Raw genomic sequence first — 21927 nt, 5'->3', positions numbered from 1 at the left:
TTCACGAGAAATTGTCAGGTAACAAAGCTTCAAATATTAATTGTTGGTTGCATAAAATGTTGCTTTACAAAAATCAATATTTTTATAATAATATACCTATATAAACTCTTTACAGTGTATTTTCTAATAATATTAAGGATTTGTCTTAATTTTTAGGGACGTTTCCAGATCAAATATTTCTTAAATGTCTGTTTCTTGCTAGTGTTGTCAACTTTTGCTATGTTATCACAGGAAGCAAACTGTTGGTGTTTTTCTCAAAGCTCATCCTTTACGCAATGTTTAATTTTCTGCATTTCACTTTGGTTTCAGTCCTCCTGCAACAGGATCTAGTTGGATCATGCAATTAGTGATATTTTTTGATAGGATGTAAAACTAATCTGGGAAGTTTTGGCTGCCCTGGTAATTAGAAACCACCTGGCACTTATCGCAAGACTAGCTCTTCGCCCTGAGGATTTAACCAAATCTGAGTACAGTAACTGCATTCTAGGCTTTGGGAGAATTTGACAGTCACTATAGGTTACTAGCAAAGGAATACATTGGTATTTTTCTAATACTTTTACTTTAGGGCCAGGGCTGCCCAGAGGACTTTGGGGGCCTGGAACAAAGTAATTTTGGGGGCCCCTTCCATAAAAAAAAAGTTGCAATACTATAGAATGCTGTATTCTTGTGGGGGCCCCTGTGGGGCCCAGGAAAAATTGCCCCACTTGCTCCCCCCCCAGGTGGCCCTGTTTAGGGTGAGGTTAGCCTATATGCCTGGGATTAAGTCCACAGCACTATAGGCGGTTGTTTGCTGCCTCCCTTTTATAGGATGCACCTGGGAGGTCCAGGTATCTACCCTAATAGGGCTGAACCATAAAATGAAATGACTCAATGGATTCTAAGCAGGGACCCAAGTGGGGCTCTGTTAAGTGGATGTACTTTTAGAGAACCCTGGGACTAGAATGTTCTTAAAGCTTTCAATGGTATATCACATCTTCAGGAACATATTTTATGTTTATACCTTTTCCTTCAGAATCCCATTTATACCCTTGCTAAGCATGTTTGAGGATTCTATCATATTTTTGTAAGATCCTATCTCTAGCCTCTCCCGTAGGGATATTCTAGTTCTAGATTCCAGTCTTGCAAGCACCTATTTTTAACTGTGTTAACTTTAAACTCCTGAGTAGACTCTTGAAAGTGAATGGGACTACTCATGCGCTTAAAGTTAAGTATCTGCATAAGGGGGACCCTAATTATGGCTTTAAGCTCCGTATGGAGCAGGGGTTATTAGAGGAGCACAGACTGAGAAGTTGTAAAGACTACCACACAAACCTGCTTGCTGGTGTATTTCAGTAGTAGCAGATGATGCCTGCAAAGCACTCTGGGATCTCTTGGGATGTTATACTTTGTAATTTTTTGTTAAAATAGCAGCACACCGCTGGTCATTTGCTCCTGGTCGCACATCTGCCCAGCCGTGCTGTTGATCATCAGTTAACGTTCCACTCAAGCCTGATCAGTATTAACACATGCTGGCGCATTCTCTTGAATTTCACTTGGGTTGCTCAGCAATGAAGTAGGTTCGTTCAACCTGCTCAGCAGACATCACTGTTAAAATTGTAAACTCTGAAAGTTTCCAATGTGACTAGTGATTTAAGAATTTGAATAAAGCCATTTATTGTTTCATATGTTCAAAGGCCAAAAGGGGCCATTGTGATCATCTACTCTGACCTCTTACACAGCACAGGACAGTGAACTTCCCCAAGGTAATTCCTAGAGCAGATTTAAAAAAAAAAAATCCATCATGTACATTGTATTTTATGAATAAAGCCACAACTTAATGTGAAAAACAAACTTGATTTTTATTTTTTGAGGCATTTTTGTAACTACACTTTTTTGATTGGCACCAGCTATTCACAGTACTGTGAGGTACATAACATTCAGTGTTCTGAAGTTTTTCTATTTACTAACTAGCCTGTTCATAAATATTTTCAAGGAAAGATCTTTATGCCTGGAACTGTCTGGTTAAATTGTATACAGCATAGCTAAATAACCATAATCCATGTTACTGAGAGATCTCCATAAATTCTGTTTGACTGCTACATGTACTGTGTTTTGAAGAAAGATAATACAGTTCAAAATGAATAGCTAAAACATGCCTTCTGTATAGTATGAAAACTCTGCGTCAGAACCTGCTGTTGAAAAATGTTTTTAAATAAAATTCCCTTCTCTATATTTGCTTTTTGTTTGTTTGTTTGCAGGGGAGGGGGCAAGGGGAGGAGAAAGGTAAGTTTTATTTATATCTATATTTATATTTAAATTTTTCATCAGCCTGTTAAATTAAATTAGGATAACTACCCCCCATCTCTGGCTGAGCAGGTGGCAGTTAAAGATCCCATCATGCTGCTCAAGGGGCCAGGATAAGACCAGTGTCCCAACAACCAGTGTTCCTACTCTCGTAGTCTAGTATCCCCAGGCTGTGTGAGAATTGGCAGGTTTTTAAAGTGTTGGTCCATCAAGACATTTTTATCATGGAAATCAAAATCCTTGTGAACAGGTACAGCATAGGCAGCAGTAGAGCAAGTTTCCTCTGCCTTCCCACACCCATGTGCCTTGACCCTGATTTCTACAAGTGTGACAAGTTAGTTTAGTCACTATCATGGCCCACTCACTCTTCCATCCCAAGGCTGCCAATAAGTGCAGCTAGTTGTGATGGCAGTTTTTGTGACTTGGCTCTATCTGCTGGTAGAAACTAGACTGAGACTTGCCAAGTGCATTTTACATGGGTCACCAAAGAGCTGGATTGGAATCACAGGAACAGAAGAATTGCCAGCTTCAATCAGATCTGAGTGTAGTATCCTGTCTTGGACAGTGGCTGCCACCAGATGCTTCAGTGGAAAGTGCAAGAAACTCTACGATAGATGGATGTGGAATAATCTGACCCCCAAATTAGGTTTTATCCTGATCCTTAATAGTTAGTTTGTTTTTTGTCCTGAAATATGAGATTAATATCTCTCCCAGAATTTTTATTAGCATTAACTATTATAAGTCTAGATATTCTTGTTATCTTTATGAATGCTCCATCCCTTTTTGAATCTTTCTAAATTCTCAGCCTCAACAATGTCTTACGGTGACGAGTTCCACAGTCTGATATTATCAGTTTTGAATTTGCCACCTTTCAGTTTCATTGAATGTCCCCAGGTCTTGTGTTATGAGTCACAAGGAACAGAAACTTGCTAATCTAGAAGTCAACTGCTCTGTCAAGTCCCCCATAACTTTGGGAATGCATACTTTGATAGCTTTATTTTGCTTATGATGGTTGCCTAAGTCCATGGAGGTGACAGAGGGGTCACAAAGCTTTCATTGTGCATAGCATTACTGTTCCAGACAACATCAATACTTTTGAGTCTCAGTATTTCCATAGGTCACGTATCCCTGGTCACTGATTGGCCAGCTGCGGTGTGGGCTGTAGACGCCAGAATAGACAGGTGGTGTTGGATGAACATAGCTGAACAGGGCATGCTCCTGATTAGGTGCTATCTGTGGGAGGTAAATACGCAGCTTGTCCAGAAGGTGACCTGGCCAGAAGTTATTGTCGTGAGACTTGTAGTTCAGATTGGACCACTTCGTGTGCAGACGTCTGAAAAATATGAGCTAAATAATCAGTAACACATTTATATAATGCCTTTCACTTAAAGAAACCAAAATGCTCAATTAATTATATTAATTGTCCAGGGATTTCTTTAGCAGCCAATTGTGGGGTGGAATGCGGCAGCTGTTTAACAGGAACATGGCAGAACAGCTCAGGATAGAAAGTGGCAGAGAGCCACATACTGAAATGAAACCACAGTCATGGGCAGCAGGTATCATAGACTGGGGGAGGCTGTGCCTCCTCAAACTGCCTGGCGTGGCCATGACTGCGCTCCATCCTCAGCCCCCCTCCTGCAGTTCCTGGCGCTCTGCCCTGGCCCTGGGCAGCCTGCCGTGGGGACTTGGGGCAGCTGGCGCTGGGGCCACATTGCCCACTTAGCGCTCGGACTGTGCCACCCGGCTGCCAGAGGCTGGGGGCGCTGTGTCCGTGCCGCCCAGCACTCCAGGGCTGGGGCACTCTGTCTGTGCTGCCCAGTGACCGAGTGCTGGGGGTGCTCTGGGCTCCTGTGGGGAAGGGAGGAAGAAGAGGAGGGAGAGGGAACTAGCTTCCCCCCATGGCCGGGTCACTGGCCACCCATGACCACAGTACAAATGCAGGCAAAATTATATTAAATTATATGTATTTATAACCCACCATATGGCCCCCTGTATTCTGGTAAAAGTGTACATATGCGGTTATACCAGTATACCTACTCTGTAAAACTATATCAGTATAACTAGTAAAACTCTACCATACTGACAAGGCTTCAGAACTCCAGGAGCTTCTGAATAAAGCTGTGTCTGACTGGTTGTTGGGAAAGAGTGTTCTTGAAGCCAACTTGGCCATTGGTTGCCTCTGCTTCCATATTGTATATGGAGCAAACCGTTCTCTGCACAGACCTTGTTAACTGTTCATAATCCTCAAATGACATCCAGCTGCCTCTGTATTCCTTCTGCTTTCCATGTAGTTGCCCCTTAATCCCTGTATCATGCATTCTGGCAGGGAAGATCAAACAGGAATCATTTCAAACTATTAATACACTTTTTGGTAGAGATCTCAGCCAACAGACTGGAAGCTCACTGGGGAAAATTCCCTTGTCTTTCAACATGTCTATGAATTATCAGGTATCTATGAAGCTACATACATACTAATGCAGTGGGGAAAGATGCTGAATAAGTAATTGTACATGTGCTAGATGTTCCATTCAGGTTTTCACCATCATCATGGTACATAAGAATACTTAACATCTGTATAGCACTTGGTAAATTCACAGCACTGTACAACATCAATGAAGCAATCCTCCCAATGCCCCGTGAGGTAGGTGGGTAAGTAGCACTAGCCCCTTTGTACAGATGACAACACACATTGACACCAGTGCAACAGTGTCAGTGTAACTGAGAGTAGAATCTGGGTCGTTCACTGTCATGATCTTATCAGAGGCTGCCCCCGAATGTATTTCATCCCAATACAGATACACACCATATTGGATGCAGTATCATGTCTTGCCAGAAGGACCAGCAAAATGGGGTTTGGGCAAAGAGGAATGAATCACAAGATGGCAGCAGGAACATTTCCACTCATCCATGTAAATAGTTGACCTCAGTGGAATTACTCTGAGTTACACTGTTGTCACACCAGTGACAGTAACAGGAGAATTGGGCATACCGTGACTTTCCCTTGTGTCTCATGGACACTGGAATAGAGGGCCAGCACTGGAAACTGTATGCTCCATACCTAAAGCAAACATGGTCCTCCGCTGTAGTGTACACTTGCCTGGAAGAGACACTTGAGCTAGTGGAGGAAAATTCCCACCCCTGACCAAAACCAACAACTTTTGCCTGCTTGCCTTAAAGAAAAAAAAAAAAAAAAAAGCCTGAAGCCTGCCTATTGATGTTATACCAGCATCCCTTTTAATTATTATTAAACTAAGACTGGGGCACCATTGTGTTAGCATTTGACATACACTAAGTCTCCGCCGCAAAAACCTTGCACTCTAAATGGACAAAGGGCAAGAAGAGAAATAAAGGAACAGAAAAGAGAAGTGATTTGCTCAAGGTCACACAGCAGATCAGTGGCAGAAATTGGAAAAGAACCCTGGTCTCCTGGGTCTCCTAGGCCGTGCTGCTGCTTGGAGATAAATCACTATAGGTTTATAGCCCACTAAGTTGTCCACTACAGTAGAAACTCTTTGAACAAACCCATTTTTGGCATCCCTTTTTAATGCATTTTTTAATCTTTGTCTGCTTAAAAGCAGTTGTCTTTGGTGGTGACTCCCGTCCATTGTTGTATAGGGACCCCCCGGCTGTCTGATCTTCAGCACATATGCTCCTTCTTTGATTATTTTGTCTCCTGGGTACAGCAGGGCTGTTAGCAAAGAATGCAAAAAAAAGAAAGCAGTAATAACTGTATGACACATGACCTGCTAAACGTTTTCAATGGATTATGAGCTCAGTGAAGTGAGGGACTAACAGAAATGGTTTGAGTCTGGCGTAGTGCAGGCAGACCCTATGCAAGCTTAATCTACAGAGCTCTCCCAATGCTCTTCAATCCTGACCTGCGGCACTCCTGCTGTTCCAGTCCTGCTCCATCCTACATGCGCCGGTCCATCTGTTGTCTTCCCCTGCAGTATCTCTTGCTATGCTGAGCCGAAATCACCTAACACTGCTCTACCCTAGGAGCCTCAATCCTGATTTGGAGCACTGCTTGCTATTCCAGTCCTTCCCTAGCGCTCTCAATGTATTTTAATCCTAACCAGCAGCATCCACTGCTAGACCAATCCTGTTGCTATACACAGAACTACAAATACACCTCATTCTTCACCCATCTACTTAGCGTCTGTTTCCCACCCATAGGAAATGCTAAAATAAGAGCCATGCATTTGGGCTGGGGGGCAAAGTTTAGCCTGAATTGTTCTGAGGTAGTACATTTACACCAAGCCCAAGGTTTTGCTTTACCTTTTTCCAGGACCTTTTTGGTAAGTGGAATGTTATATTCTTTGCATAATTTGAGACACTGCAGATAAACCATGTAGCAGGTCCTTCGATGCTGATCAATTATTTCCCCCATTTCACTCTCCATTGTAGATGGCAAGCAGTGTTCATCAATGGCCTTGTTTCCAGATCTCACCAGTCGACAGCATTCCAGCCATTGTATTGGATTGACCTTGGCCTGCAAGTAAAGGGCAGGCCTCCATTAGTGTAGCTGGATAGAACATTTTCATGGCCAAAGGGCTAAATGAATCCCTGGTGTAATTCCACTCACCTCAGTGAAGTTACGCCAGGAATGAATGTGGCTCAGAAGGCACTGTTTGTGTGTACAAATGGAATTCTGTGCCTGCAAAATGGGTAACTGTGTTTTCATGAGCACAGGCACTGGTTTGTGGATGAAATCCATCTTGTGTGGCGGGCCAGTACAAGGCCCATGCACACTCATATCCCGCATAAACCCCATTTCGAGTGGTGCCTTAGTTGTCTACACAGCAGTGAATTGCACAAGTTTGCACTAGAAAACAGTGTAGTTGTTTTTTTCAGAGATCTTTTGAAAAAACGGAGCCTTATAGTTTTGTTCCCCTTGCTCTTGGAATGTCTTTAGCATTAATTTCCATTACAATGTGTGCAATGTAGATTCATCAAACCCTGGGAGGTGAGATTGTTAGTTTCAGAAGATGCAAATAGCTGGACCAATGCATCCTGATTTTTTTTTTTAAAAAAGAACCTCTCCCAGCAGCAGTGCTACCTAGTGGTTAGAGCACTGAGTGGTGGGAGACAGAACTCCTGAGTTCTATTCCCAGCTCTGCTGCTGACTCATTGTGAGTCCTGCTGCGGGATATACAGAAAACAAGACAGGACAAAGTGCTTGCAGATATCCCATAGGGGTTAATCCTGTTTTTGTGAGCAGGTGGAGTAGAAAAGATGACCTTGATGGACTTTCCATTCTGGGGTATGTAAACTACTTACATTTAGCTGTGCCTTTCTTCACCCCTCTGTAAGAAAGGGAATAAAATATCTATAACTCAGAGTGCTGGAGGCACAATTAATTGTTTATAAAGGGAGAGTGTCAGATAGAAGGTGCTATATACAGAAGTGCAAAAGATTACTAATCAATAATATTCTCATTAAAAGCCCTTGTTTTGGTTTGTTTTTTTTAAACTGCTATTTCATCTTCAATCTGTCACACCCATGGGAAGGCCTGAAATGCAAAGCATAAGTTAATGAATAATTTTACTGCAGATATCCAGTACCTTCTCCCATCGTTTCCTCTCTCTGCATCTCTTCCCAATCTCCTCCATTTCCTCATAGCTTAGAGGTCTGTGATCCGGTTCGGTGTCGATAGGGGGAACTTCTAACAGTGTTAACTTTGCTCCAGGTTCACCAGGAGCAAGTGGCTGTATCTCTTTGGTTTTGCCAGCAGCAGATGCTGGACGACTAACAGTTTTAGAAACAGCTTTTTGGGTGTGAAATCGGGGACATGCTGTAGAATCACAAGAAACGAAGACATTATTTTAGCATTTGGCAGAAAATCAACTTCTGAACTGATCAGAACTCATGAAAGAATGAACAAGAGGCTTTGTTTTCTGTGCAAATTTGAGTTAGTAACAGGCTTAGACCAGAACTCTGGATACCAACAGCCTCGAGCTTTGGATCCAGATTTGTAGCCAGACCCGCATTTCACAGCTTAACCCACCTCCAGTTTGAAATTATTCCTTAAAGCGCTTTATTGAAAAGTCTTGAAAGTAACTAAAGAGTTCCTAGGTTTATGTTGACCCTCCTCCCTCCACCTCCTTTACTAATGATCACACTTGATTCACAGAGCTTTACAAAAGAGGATGTGTCATTATCCATATTTTATACATGGGGAAACTGAGATACAGAGCGGCAGACTGACTTTTACAAGTAAATCTCTGCCAGGGCCAAAATCCAGATCCTCTGATTCCCTATCTTGCCGCTGGACTATGTTACCTCCCACCTTTATTTGAGAGAGAATTTGTTTGACATTAGGTAATGTTGATCATACAGCAGTGTTTCCCAAAGTGCCCACTGCAAGGAGGACTAGATGGGGGCAGAGGGAGTGGAGAGACCAGAACCAACTTTGGGCGGGGGTGAGGCAGAGGGTGGCAAGGGCTCTCCATTATTCTCCAGACTCTGACTTGCAACTTTCTGTTGAAAAAAATAAAGTCTCTCACTGTTACGGTTTCATCATCAAAATGTGACCCGAACATAACCAAGGGAGCAGTATCTGCCTGAAGTAGCAGGGAGCTTGAAACAATAGCTCTGCTGCATGACCTGCCTTGTTCAGTTCAATGGCTGCTCGCTCAGAAGCCAAGGATGGTGCTTTAAATGTCAACAGCATTAACCATTTCAAAGCATCATATTATGAGGACTTAAAATAAGGGGAGCCCTTTAATGACACCCGGCAGAGTTGGAGAGTGGTGTGGTGTCTGATTTCATTTTCCTAAATGGAAGCTCAACTTGGAAGTACTTGACAAACGCTGCCTTCTCTCACATTCCTTCAGAATCAGGTCTTTGTTTCCCAACAACAGTGATAGAGATAGGCCTGAATTGGGGGAGAACTAAATTGTAACCCTCCAAATAAGTGTTTGTAGGAAACAACTGAGCAGAGGACTTGGTGTGAGGCACCCTGAGTTCTGTTCCTAGCTCCAACACTGACTCACCATTGGGCCTTGGGCAAGTCACTTAAGCGTTCTGTGCCTCAGTTTACTCAGCTATACAATACAAATAATGATGCTTACCCCAGTGGGATATTTGTCTTTAATCCTAATACTTTAATAATACTGTGGCTTTCTCTAGTGTCTTTCCTTTGAGGCTCTCTAAGCATTTTAGAAATATCAATTAATTGCTCTGAGGAATAAGTTAATGTTTGCAGGGCATTTTGAAGCTGTAAAGTGCTACGTATTTCTCAGCACTTCTAGGCAGTTCTCCTTTCACCTCTTGACTGCTGAGACTGTAGCATAAGGTAACGTGTACATGGACAAGCTTTCACGTAGAGATGAACCAAGGAGGTTGGGTTTTGGTTTTGCAAAATCAGGGGTGGCTTGAATCTTGGATCCATTTTATCCAAACCCCCAGAGTTTGAGTGGAAGGGCATTTGTGTCAAAGGTTCCAGTTTCCAGACATCTGGCTGGAGGGGGCCAAAAATGTCAACCAAATTCTGGAAGGGATATTATTAAACTTAGGGTTTAAACAATTCTCTATTAATGAGCAGGATGAGACCTAATGTGGGGGGCAGGTTATCCCACATCTGCTACTGCGGGCATCTTACACTTCATGTGAAGCATCTGGTGCTGCTCATTGTCGGAGACAGGATGTTGTACTAAATGGATCTGGAGTTGGACCTAGTGTGGCAATTCCCATGCTCCTAAGAATGAAGATCATTTTCCTACCGCGGGTTCCTTTTTCTTACCTGTTTTTGCCTCCCCGGGTTGTTTTGTCTGATCTCTCATTGTATCCAGCCATATATTTTGACATTCAACCAGATCGTCACTGGTTATAAAATTCCCACGTTTTGAAGAAGTAAGGAAGATGATCACATCTTCCAGGTCATTGTCACTGATAGGGACTTTGGCCTGTAAAAAGAAAAAATTTCAAATGTGATCATAAGAAGATTGAAGGCTGCCATAAAGCCTTAAGGACCAGTTCTGAAGTTGCTCCATGTGCCTCTTGAACTCTGAGAGGCTGGGTGGCCTTGGGCAAATCACTTTGCATCTTTGGCCTTCAGTTTCTCCATCTGTCAAATAAGTGTTGTTACTAGACATATTAGAGTAACATCTAATGGTACTGTCATAAACAGATAGCTAAGGGTTAATGTCTCTTTCACCTGAAACACCTGACCAGAGAACCAATCAGGAAACCGGATTTTTTCAACTTTGGGTGGAGGGAAGTGTGTGTCTGAGTCTTTTGTCTGCCTGCCTGCTTCCTCTGAGCTTTGGAGAAGTAGTTCTATTTTCTAGTCTTCTGTTTCTAAGTAAGGACAAAGAGATCAGATAGTAAGTTCTATGGTTTCTTTTCTTTGGTATTTGCATGAATATAAGTGCTGGAGTGCTTTGATTTGTATTCTTTTTGAATAAGTCTGTTTATTCAATATTCTTTTAAGCAATTGACCCTGTGTTGTATCATCTTAATACAGAGAGAACATTTGTATTTTTTCTTTCTTTTTTATATAAAGCTTTCTTTTAAGACCTGTTGGAGTTTTTCTTTACTTCAGGGAAATTGAGTCTGTACTCACCAGGGAATTGGTGGGAGGAAGAAATCAGGGGAGGTCTGTGTGTGTTGAATTGGCTAGCCTGATTTTGCATTCCCTCTGGGGAATAGGAAAGTCCTTTTTGTTCCCAGGACTGGGGAACGGAGAGGGGGAATCACTCTGTGTAGTTTCACAGAGCTTGTGTCTGTGTATCTCTCCAGGAGCACCTGGAGGGGGGAAGGGAAACAGGATTATTTCCCTTTGTTGTGAGACTCAAGGGATTTGGGTCTTGGGGTCCCCAGGGAAGGTTTTTCAGGGGGACCAGAGTGCCCCAAAACACTCTAATTTTTTGGGTGGTGGCAGCAAGTACCAGGTCCAAGCTGGTAACTAAGCTTGGAGGCTTTCATGCTAACCCCCATATTTTGGACGCTAAGGTCCAAATCTGGGAATAAGGTTATAACATGAGTGGCAGTGGCGGGATATAGACAGAATCCAGAAGCCAATAGGAATATTATATTTTTCTTTTCTCTGCTAAGGGCTTTTTAGCAGAGAGAAACAGTTTGGTTTTAAAAGGGAACCAGAGAGAATTTTTTTTTCTGCTTTCTCTGGCAGTGTGTGCCTTGCATGTTAAGCAAGAAACTGTTAAGGGTCTTTTGTCATGCAATAGCCCTCCCATTAGGAGGCAAGTACCAGCACTTATATGCATGCAAATAAAGTGGTTTTTCTGGTTTCCCTTAATTGAACATTAGCTAGAGAGAGAAAAGGAAAAAAGCACTGTTGCTAGGCAGACTTCAGGAGGCAACAGAGCCTGCAGTTCAAAAGAGAAACACCGGAGGGCACCCCAACACAAGAAAACAGGAACCATGTCTACCAGGACAAAAATGGAGGCCGAAGACCAATTAAAAGAAGCTGAACACAGGCGACAACTGGAAATAAAACAAAAAGAGATGGAGATAAAAGAAAAGGAAGAAAGCATCAAACTGGCAGCCTTCCAAAGAGAACAGGCAGCCCAAGAGGCAGCACACAAAAGAAAACTAGAAGAAGAAGAGGTGGCCTACCGAAGGAAACAAGCAGAAGATGAGGCGGCCCACCGCCGAGACATGGAAAAACACCAAAAAGAAATGGAAAAACACCAAAAAGAAATGGAAAAACAACAAAAAGAGAATGAAGAGAAGGAAAAACAGAGAAAACATGAACTGGAGTTGGCAAAAGCTGGGCTGCATGTGCCGGCCAACCCTAACAACCCGGCGCCAATTATTGCTCCACAGCACAGGAAATTTCCCACCTACAAGGCAGGTGATGACACCGAGGCCTTCTTGGAAAATTTTGAAAGAGCCTGTCTTGGGTACAGCATCCCCGAAGACCAGTACATGGTAGAATTAAGGCCACACCTCAGTGGACCTTTAGCAGAGGTGGCAGCTGAAATGCCCAAGCCGCAAATGAATGACTATAAACTTTTTCAAACCAAGGCCAGATACAGGATGGGGATAACCCCAGATCATGCCCGTCGGCGCTTCAGAACCCAAAAGTGGAAACCAGAGGTGTCATTTCCCAAACACGCCTACTACATTGCAAAAAACTATGAGGCCTGGTTAACAGGAAACAACATTCAAACCTTGGAAGAACTGAACCTCCTCATACAAATGGAGCAGTTCTTGGACGGTGTTCCTGAAGACATCACACGGTACATACAAGATAGAAATCCCAAAAATATCACTGAGGCGGGGGAGATTGGAGCCAAATGGATGGAACTGGCAGAAAGCAAAAAAGCTACTGTCAAGGGGAACGATTACCCCAGGGGGCACACAGACCATAAACCCTACAACCGAGGACAGCCAAAGACCCTACATACCACCCAAGTAAAGCCACAGATACCCTACTCTTCAACCTCACCAGTCTCCAGTAACTCACCTCGGCCCAGTGACCCATCAGATGGAAGATGCTTTAAGTGTAATGAACCGGGACATATCAAGGCCAACTGTCCCAAGAACACCATGCGAGTGCAATTCATTACACCACCATCACATCAAAGATCCCCAGGCCCAGATGCCTCTCAAATACCCTTGGAGCGAAGGGAAAATTTGAGAGTGGGCGGAAAGAAGGTTACTGCGTGGAGAGACACGGGGGCACAAGTGTCAGCTATCCACCAATCCTTCGTTGACCCCAAATTCATCAACCCAAAGGCCAAAGTTACAATTTACCCCTTCATGTCACAAGCTGTAGACTTGCCTACAGCTCAACTGCCTGTCCAGTACAAAGGCTGGTCAGGAATGTGGACTTTTGCAGTCTATGACAATTATCCTATCCCCATGCTACTGGGGGAAGACTTGGCCAACCAGGTGAGGCGGGCCAAGAGAGTGGGAATGGTTACCCGTAGCCAAACCAGGCAAGCTTCCAGACCCATTCCTGTTCCTGAGCCGTCCACAGAGGCCCCGTCTGTGTTACCAGAGACCCAGACAGAGGTAGTGGACCCGGATTCCATGCCTACCACTGAAACAGCCACAGCATCTCCAGTCCCAGGCCCGGAACTGGAACAGCAACCAGCACCAGCAAGTGCAACCACATCTTCAAACTCAACGCCAGAGGGCACCAGCGAGCCAGAACTGGCAGAAGCAAAAGACAGCCATACCCAAAAGGCTCAGCCAGAGCCTGAAATACCCTCAGGTGCACCAGCGGAGAGCGGTTCACCAGCAACGAAAACAACCCCATCACCTACATCGCTTCCAGAGGGACCAAGCCCAAGTCCACAGTCTGAGGAAGAACTGGTGACCCCAGCCTCAAGGGAACAGTTCCAGGCTGAGCAGGAAGCAGATGACAGCCTTCAGAAAGCGTGGGCGGCGGCACGGAGCACCCCACCGCCTCTCAGCTCTTCTAATCGATCCCGGTTTGTTATAAACCAAGGACTTTTATACAAGGAAATTCTTTCTGGTGGACACCGGGAAGAATGGCAGCCGCAAAAACAGTTGGTGGTTCCAACTAAGTACCGGGAGAAGCTCTTAAGCTTAGCCCATGATCATCCCAGTGGCCATGCTGGGGTGAACAGAACCAAGGACCGGTTGGGGAAGTCCTTCCACTGGGAGGGGATGGGCAAGGATGTTGCCAAGTATGTCCGGTCTTGTGAGGTATGCCAAAGAGTGGGTAAGCCTCAAGACCAGGTCAAGGCCCCTCTCCAGCCACTCCCCATAATTGAGGTCCCATTTCAGCGAGTAGCTGTGGATATTCTGGGCCCTTTCCCAAAAAAGACGCCCAGAGGAAAGCAGTATGTACTGACTTTAGTGGACTTTGCTACCCGATGGCCAGAAGCAGTAGCTCTAGGCAACACCAGGGCTAACACTGTGTGCCTGGCCTTAACAGACATCTTTGCCAGGGTAGGTTGGCCCTCCGACATCCTTACAGATTCAGGGTCTAATTTCCTGGCAGGGACCATGGAAAAACTGTGGGAAACTCATGGGGTGAATCACTTGGTTGCCACCCCGTACCACCATCAAACCAATGGCCTGGTGGAAAGGTTCAATGGAACTTTGGGGGCCATGATACGAAAATTCATCAACGAATTCTCCAATAATTGGGACCTAGTGTTGCAGCAGTTGCTGTTTGCCTACAGGGCTGTACCACATCCCAGTTCAGGGTTTTCACCATTTGAACTTGTGTATGGTCACGAGGTTAAGGGGCCATTACAGTTGGTGAAGCAGCAATGGGAGGGGTTTACGCCTTCTCCAGGAACTAACATTCTGGACTTTGTAAGCAACCTACAAAGCACCCTCCGACACTCTTTAGCCCTTGCTAGAGAGAACCTAAAGGATGCTCAAGAAGAGCAAAAGGCCTGGTATGACAGACATGCCAGAGAACGTTCCTTCAAGGTAGGAGACCAGGTTATGGTCTTGAAGGCGCAACAGGCCCATAAGATGGAAGCATCATGGGAAGGGCCATTCACGGTCCAAGAGCGCCTGGGAGCTGTGAACTACCTCATAGCATTTCCCAATTCCTCTCTAAAGCCTAAAGTGTACCATGTTAATTCTCTCAAGCCTTTCTATTCCAGAGACTTACAGGTTTGTCAGTTTACAGTCCAGGGAGATGATGCTGAGTGGCCTGACGGTGTCTACTACGACGGGAAAAAAGACGGTGGCGTGGAAGAGGTGAACCTCTCAACCACCCTGGAACGTCTGCAGCGGCAACAAATCAAGGAGCTGTGCACTAGCTTCGCCCCATTGTTCTCAGCCACCCCAGGACGGACTGAACGGGCATACCACTCCATTGATACAGGTAATGCTCACCCAATCAGAACCCCACCCTACCGGGTGTCTCCTCATGCCCAAGCTGCTATAGAACGGGAGATCCAGAACATGCTACAGATGGGTATAATCCGCCCATCTACCAGTGCATGGGCATCTCCAGTGGTTCTGGTACCCAAACCAGATGGGGAAATACGCTTTTGCGTGGACTACCGTAAGCTAAATGCTGTAACTCGTCCGGACAACTATCCAATGCCACGTACCGATGAGCTATTGGAGAAGTTGGGACGTGCCCAGTTCATCTCTACAATAGACTTAACCAAGGGGTACTGGCAAGTACCGCTAGATGAACCTGCCAAGGAGAGGTCAGCATTCGTCACCCATGCGGGGGTGTATGAATTCAATGTCCTTCCTTTCGGCCTTCGAAATGCACCCGCCACCTTCCAGAGGCTGGTACACGGTCTACTAGCTGGACTGGGAGAATTTGCAGTTGCCTACCTCGATGATGTGGCCATTTTTTCAGACTCCTGGCCCGAACACCTACTCCACCTGGAAAAGGTCTTTGAGCGCATCAGGCAGGCAGGACTAACTGTTAAGGCCAAAAAGTGTCAAATAGGCCAAAACAGAGTGACTTACCTGGGGCACCAGGTGGGTCGAGGAACCATAAACCCCCTACAGGCCAAAGTGGATGCTATCCAAAAGTGGCCTGTCCCAAGGTCAAAAAAACAGGTCCAATCCTTCTTAGGCTTGGCCGGATACTACAGGCGATTTGTACCACACTACAGCCAAATCGCTGCCCCATTGACCGACCTGACCAAAAAGACCCAGCCAAATGCCGTTAAGTGGACTGATGAGTGTCAAAAAGCCTTTACCCAGCTTAAGGCAACGCTCATGTCTGACCCTGTGCTCAGGGCCCCGGACTTTGACAAGCCATTCCTAGTAACCACGGATGCATCTGAGTGTGGTATAGGAGCAGTGCTCATGCAGGAAGCAACAGATCACAACTTTCATCCTGTCGTGTTTCTCAGCAAGAAACTGTCTGAGAGGGAAAGTCACTGGTCAGTCAGTGAAAAGGAATGCTATGCCATTGTGTACGCCCTGGAAAAGCTACGCCCATATGTTTGGGGACGGCGGTTCCAACTACAAACTGACCATGCTGCACTAAAGTGGCTTCATACTGCCAAGGGGAACAACAAGAAACTTCTTCGTTGGAGTTTAGCTCTCCAAGATTTTGATTTTGAAATTCAACACATCACAGGAGCTTCTAACAAAGTTGCTGATGCACTCTCCCGTGAGAGTTTCCCAGAATCCAGTAGTTAAAAAGTGTTCTTAACATGTAAAAGTCTGTTAGTTATATACTTAGTAGTATATGTAAAGGTGCATGTGTTGTATTGATCTGTTTATTTTCAAGTTCTAGAAGGAAATTGCCGCCAGTGAGCTTCCCCACTGTCTGCAATTTGGGGGGCGTGTCATAAACAGATAGCTAAGGGTTAATGTCTCTTTCACCTGAAACACCTGACCAGAGAACCAATCAGGAAACCGGATTTTTTCAACTTTGGGTGGAGGGAAGTGTGTGTCTGAGTCTTTTGTCTGCCTGCCTGCTTCCTCTGAGCTTTGGAGAAGTAGTTCTATTTTCTAGTCTTCTGTTTCTAAGTAAGGACAAAGAGATCAGATAGTAAGTTCTATGGTTTCTTTTCTTTGGTATTTGCATGAATATAAGTGCTGGAGTGCTTTGATTTGTATTCTTTTTGAATAAGGCTGTTTATTCAATATTCTTTTAAGCAATTGACCCTGTGTTGTATCATCTTAATACAGAGAGAACATTTGTATTTTTTCTTTCTTTTTTATATAAAGCTTTCTTTTAAGACCTGTTGGAGTTTTTCTTTACTTCAGGGAAATTGAGTCTGTACTCACCAGGGAATTGGTGGGAGGAAGAAATCAGGGGAGGTCTGTGTGTGTTGAATTGGCTAGCCTGATTTTGCATTCCCTCTGGGGAATAGGAAAGTCCTTTTTGTTCCCAGGACTGGGGAACGGAGAGGGGGAATCACTCTGTGTAGTTTCACAGAGCTTGTGTCTGTGTATCTCTCCAGGAGCACCTGGAGGGGGGAAGGGAAACAGGATTATTTCCCTTTGTTGTGAGACTCAAGGGATTTGGGTCTTGGGGTCCCCAGGGAAGGTTTTTCAGGGGGACCAGAGTGCCCCAAAACACTCTAATTTTTTGGGTGGTGGCAGCAAGTACCAGGTCCAAGCTGGTAACTAAGCTTGGAGGCTTTCATGCTAACCCCCATATTTTGGACGCTAAGGTCCAAATCTGGGAATAAGGTTATAACAGGTACCAACTGAGATCAAGGCTGTGTTGTGGTAGGCACCATACACAGAAATTGTAAATGACAGTCCACAGACAAGGGTGGTAGGAGAAATTGAGGTACAAAAAGGTGAAGTGACTTACTCAAGTCACACAGAAGGCCCGCAAGACAGCCAGGAATAGAACTTAGGCCCTCCTCACTGACCACATTGCTTCTCCATTCATACACCCCTACCTACAGCTTGAGTTGTGAGGCTATTTAATGGTCTGTAAAGCATCTTGAGCTTTCTCAGACTGAAGAAAGCTATATCATCACTGTTATGGAAATCAACGGCACACGGGGCAGAATCCGAATTGGCCTGTGAGTTTCTTTTGGACAATGTGACTGTGGGTTTCGTCCTCAGCTGGGATTCACTCTATCTCTTGGGTCATCTAAATATGCAGCTAAATTCTCTTTCTCTTCTCCCTACAGATTTTCACAAGTTGTGGAGTAAAATCTCTGAAGATTAATTCCCCATAGATCATTTCTAAAATCAGTGTAACCACGGTGAAAGGAGGACCTGTTGTTGTGAGATCAGCCCTTATCATTGGCTTCAGAGGAGTTACACCGACAGAAGTAGGGGAGAATTTCAGCCTTATATTCTTAACCTGTTTTCTGCATACCCCCTTGATAACTTTAATGAAGTCTGATCTCATGAATTGCTTCTTGTCCTTATCCGCCTTCCTGAATAAGTCCACCATCTTGAGCTTTTGTTTGTGCAGAAGGTTATGCAGTGTGATGAGGGACTGGGGATAGGGAGCGTTGATAAGGGGGATGACTCTTCTTTGAGGAGGCAGGTCGTGCTTTGGCAGCAGGTTCTGGAAGAGATTGAAGAATAATCATGAGATCAGTTTCATCCTACTGAGAAATTCAGTCAGGTTTCCTGACTCAGGACATAGAAGTGTGAGGACTGTAAAGTGATGGAGCATCAGCTGGTATAAATGGGTACAGCTCCATTGACATTAATGGAGTTATATTGATTTACACCAGTAAAAGACCTGCCCTGGAATGTTCCATACCCCTCAAGATGACCTTATTTTGGATTCAGTCTTTCCTCACCCTGACCAAAGGCCATATAATCCCCTCTGCCTCCATGGTCAGCGGGAACTGGAATCCAGGAGGCTTTTCCTGGAGACGCATAAGACGGAAGTGCTGCCTCTGCAGTACTGTTCCACATTTACACCGCCCAAGTCACTCCATGAGGACTATGCATAGTGCAGGCAGTGCTGATGGGAGATGTAGGGACTGGATGGGAGGGTCAGCAATAGACAGCTCTGAACTTCCTGGATGCCCAGAGGTTGTATTGGGGAGGAATACAGTAGCACCAGCCTGCAGGGTCTTTCACCACAGGGTTTTCCCTATAGTTACTGCAAAAGCTGCATTGCCAGGGCCCAGCATCAGGGGAGCCGGGAGTTAGTACACAGAGGAACTTCAGATGCTCTGTGCCCTGTCAAGCTGCAGCTTTAAGGGATGGAATATTCAGCTAATTCCAGGAGAGTGCAGCTGCTGCCCCAAAAGGTAGAATTTCAGAGAAACTCCTCCAATGCAGCCTGGCTGAATTACCTCTTCATATGCAGAAGTAACTGTCTTCAGGGGAACAATCTGAATAGGTTGGTTGTATAATTATCTCACTTTCTGTAATTTTACTGATGAGAATCTGCAAGGATACATGACTGATACTAGCACCCATAGAAAGAAAACTTACCTGACTCTCCCTCTGTTTAGCTACAATTGTTAAATTCAAATGATCAGTGTAATAGTGAGGTGTGACTTCCAAGTGCTGCAGTGCAGTAATTCAAATGGCAGAGGAATGAGGCATACACTTACTTCAAGATTTCTGGTCGCAGCTAACTTCCTTTCAGCCTTCCTCACTGCTCTGCAGTTTTGTAAGTTTTCCAGGACTCTATCTTCTTGCTCAGTGGTGCAAAGTTTTTGACTTAGCCATTTTTCAACATCCACAAGGCTATCCAATTGAGAGCGGAGCTTTCTCCTTTCCGTTATCCAAGCTTCCAGCTTTAGTAGATCATCTCTTGCTTCTGAAGGTTCTTCTGGAGTGTGGGGACAGCTTTCTACCTCAGGGGTCACTTGCCAGGCAGCAGCTTCCTCCTTTTCATCGATGGCAGTGGTCTGAATGAGTTTTGAACCATCAGAAGCTGGTCTTACCATTGGAGGTGCGATAATAATGCGACGTCTGGATTTGGGTGGCCCAAATGTACTTGGTTTCACTTTAAAGAAAAACTTTGGATACAAATCTCTGAGTTTGTATTGTTTAAAACAGTGCCGTAAAACCAGTTCCGGCTTGACGCTGGTAGTGTCTTTGAGCAAATCTTCCCCAGTCATGGTGTCTCCTTAACTAAAACCAGATAAATTGGTTCAAAATTCAGTGTGTCAAACTCAATTGTGTTAATTTTGCTTCAAAATTTTGCTTCAAAATATTTGTGGGGTCCTTAAAAAAATGACAATGAGCTGAAATCAGATATGACTTTCCAAAGCTAAAATGAAATAATGCATGATACAATAAAAAGGAAGCTGGATGGACACTACTGTGCAGACAGTGCAAGCCTCCTTTATAATAAAATATAAGAAATTAATCATGTGAAATTTCCCCTTTCAGAGTACTGGACAGGGACTCAAGAGACTTGGGTTCAATTCTTGGCTCTGCCACTGACCTGCTGGGTGACACCTGTAAAATGGGGATAATGATTCTGAACTACTTGTAAAGCACTTTGAGATCTAGGAATGAAAAGTGCAGTGTGAAAGCTTGATATTATAACTATTTCCTCACAAGAGTGGTTGGGGAGGAGTGTCAATATGAAGTTAGAAATGGGCTGATCTTGTATTACTCTTTAGTTGTGGTCCAGTAAAAGACAGTAAAAAACACAATAATTCATCACACAACAGGCTCGTGAACTCTGGGATCTCTCTAGTCCTCATTTGTGTTTATTAGTATTCACAAATTATAGGGCATGCTATCACAGCCCTGGAAGAGGCTCAGTTTATCATGCTAATTTTCTAATGCTTCACATTGCTTTAGAACGAGTGTAAGTGGTAGCATCCCTCTTGCGTTTCCTGCAGCCATCCGCAAAATCTAATTTGCTGCATTTTATAAAATATTTAGTCACTACGTTAAAAACCAGACCAGCCAGTTTGGTGTTCCTAATGCCAAGCTGACAACCTCAAGATGATGCTGGAATTGTTTAAAACGCTTGATTGGAGAGTAGGCATTACTATGCTGAGGCTGGAGTGAGTGACAGCTGCTAAGGTCCCTGCTGCAGCCAGCAGACCCAGCCTCTCAAGCTAAACAGTCTCAGCAGAGTCAAGCCAAAGCCGACCAGTTCTTAGCGAGAAGGGGCTGCTAATGGGCGTGGCGCTGGCGCCTTCGCCTCCGCATGCAGCTGCAAAACAGCGGAGACTTGCAGAGTCCTGTCCTACCTGGCTGCTCCCGGACCAGGCGGGCCAAGTCTGCACCCAGCTCCACCGCGCCAGCCCGTGGGCGGGGAGCTCAGGGCGCTGCGGCTGCCCCTCGCAGGGGCACGGGACGCGAGGCAGCCGCCCCGGCTTCTCCCACTTGCATTTTCGCTGGTGCAGAGTCTGGGAAGTGTTGCTGTTGGAGACCATAGCAACGGCCCCGCGTCCTGGCTCCTGATTGGCTGAGGCGGGATCGGCCTGGATGTTGGGTGGGCGAGAAGTCAGACACTTGCTGGTCGGCCACGCGCTCATCTCCCCCGCCCCCCAGCTGGCCGGGAGCAGCCAGTGCCCGGGGCAGGGCAGAGGGACCCCGCTGGGCTGGGAACCCTCCGTTCAGCCAGCCCCCCCACGGCCGTGGAGAGGGGACCCCTGCCTGGGGCATCCCGACTGCTGGGAGGCCTCAGGTGCTACGCTCCCTGCCCCAGGCATGGTAGAGGGGCCCCTTTAGAGCACTCCGAGTATCGCCCCAGCCCGGGACTGGGCATCAGACTCCAGGTCTCGCGGCCGAGCAGTCCTGCTGTCTGCATGTAGATGTTTGTGGGCCTTGTTTATAATGACCGAGGAGCACAAAGTCAAAAGCTTTTCCCAGCAGAGGGATTTGGCATTTTATTCATATCTATAATGCATAGCTTCTCCCCCAAGCCCCCATGGCCGCCAAAGAGGAGGGGGCAGGCAGGCCCTGCCGTTACAAACAGTTGTTTTCGCTTCATACTGTGCTCTTTTAGTGAAGACCTCCAGGATATGTTAATTTAATGACCAAGTCTGAAGGGGTGATTCATTCTTGCCTGCGTAAGGCTTCTCAACTGATGCTAAATCTGCTAACTTTATGGACCAAATACCTACTATAATTTTATTGTATGTATTGCTGGGCGCTGTTAGTCAGATTTTTAAGGTCTCCATCTCCAGAACATTTGGGCACCAGAATCTCTTTGAATAAAAACGTGTATTTTATTGCTATGTCGCTGCTTTAAAGAGTTAGTTGTAATCTTTAAAAGAGCCCCACATTTTTCATATTATATTCTTAAAATATCCCTCACTTAAATATTAATCCTGCTTTTCTTGATACTGTACACCATAT

General features: G+C 45.1%; 1 protein-coding gene across 3 annotated transcripts; it reads right to left on the bottom strand.

Moving 5' to 3' along the window:
- Positions 1-169: 169 nt before the first annotated feature.
- On the bottom strand, positions 170-20970 carry EFCAB12 (EF-hand calcium binding domain 12). 3 transcript variants are annotated; one of them, XM_030570921.1, is made up of 9 exons: positions 20814-20970; positions 19209-19827; positions 18005-18199; positions 10028-10190; positions 7848-8077; positions 6562-6775; positions 5806-5971; positions 4507-4602; positions 170-3616 (listed from the first exon to the last, which is right to left on the bottom strand). In XM_030570921.1, the coding sequence occupies exons 2-9, from the start codon at positions 19719-19721 to the stop codon at positions 3370-3372; spliced, it is 1824 nt and encodes a 607-aa protein (XP_030426781.1). In that variant the 5' UTR covers positions 19722-19827; positions 20814-20970; the 3' UTR covers positions 170-3369. The 3 variants fall into 3 exon arrangements, 2 of the variants coding, with proteins under 2 accessions (XP_030426781.1, XP_030426782.1); XM_030570922.1 differs by having other exon boundaries at positions 19209-19734; XR_004001395.1 differs by lacking the exon at positions 170-3616 and having other exon boundaries at positions 4515-4602; positions 5273-5971; positions 19209-20970.
- Positions 20971-21927: the final 957 nt, after the last annotated feature.

Source organism: Gopherus evgoodei, chromosome 7 (genome assembly GCF_007399415.2).
Source record: "Gopherus evgoodei ecotype Sinaloan lineage chromosome 7, rGopEvg1_v1.p, whole genome shotgun sequence".
NCBI classification, from domain to species: domain Eukaryota; kingdom Metazoa; phylum Chordata; order Testudines; family Testudinidae; genus Gopherus; species Gopherus evgoodei.
The sequence above is the reverse complement of the archived record's forward strand: the minus strand, read 5'-3'. Positions and strand labels throughout refer to the sequence as shown.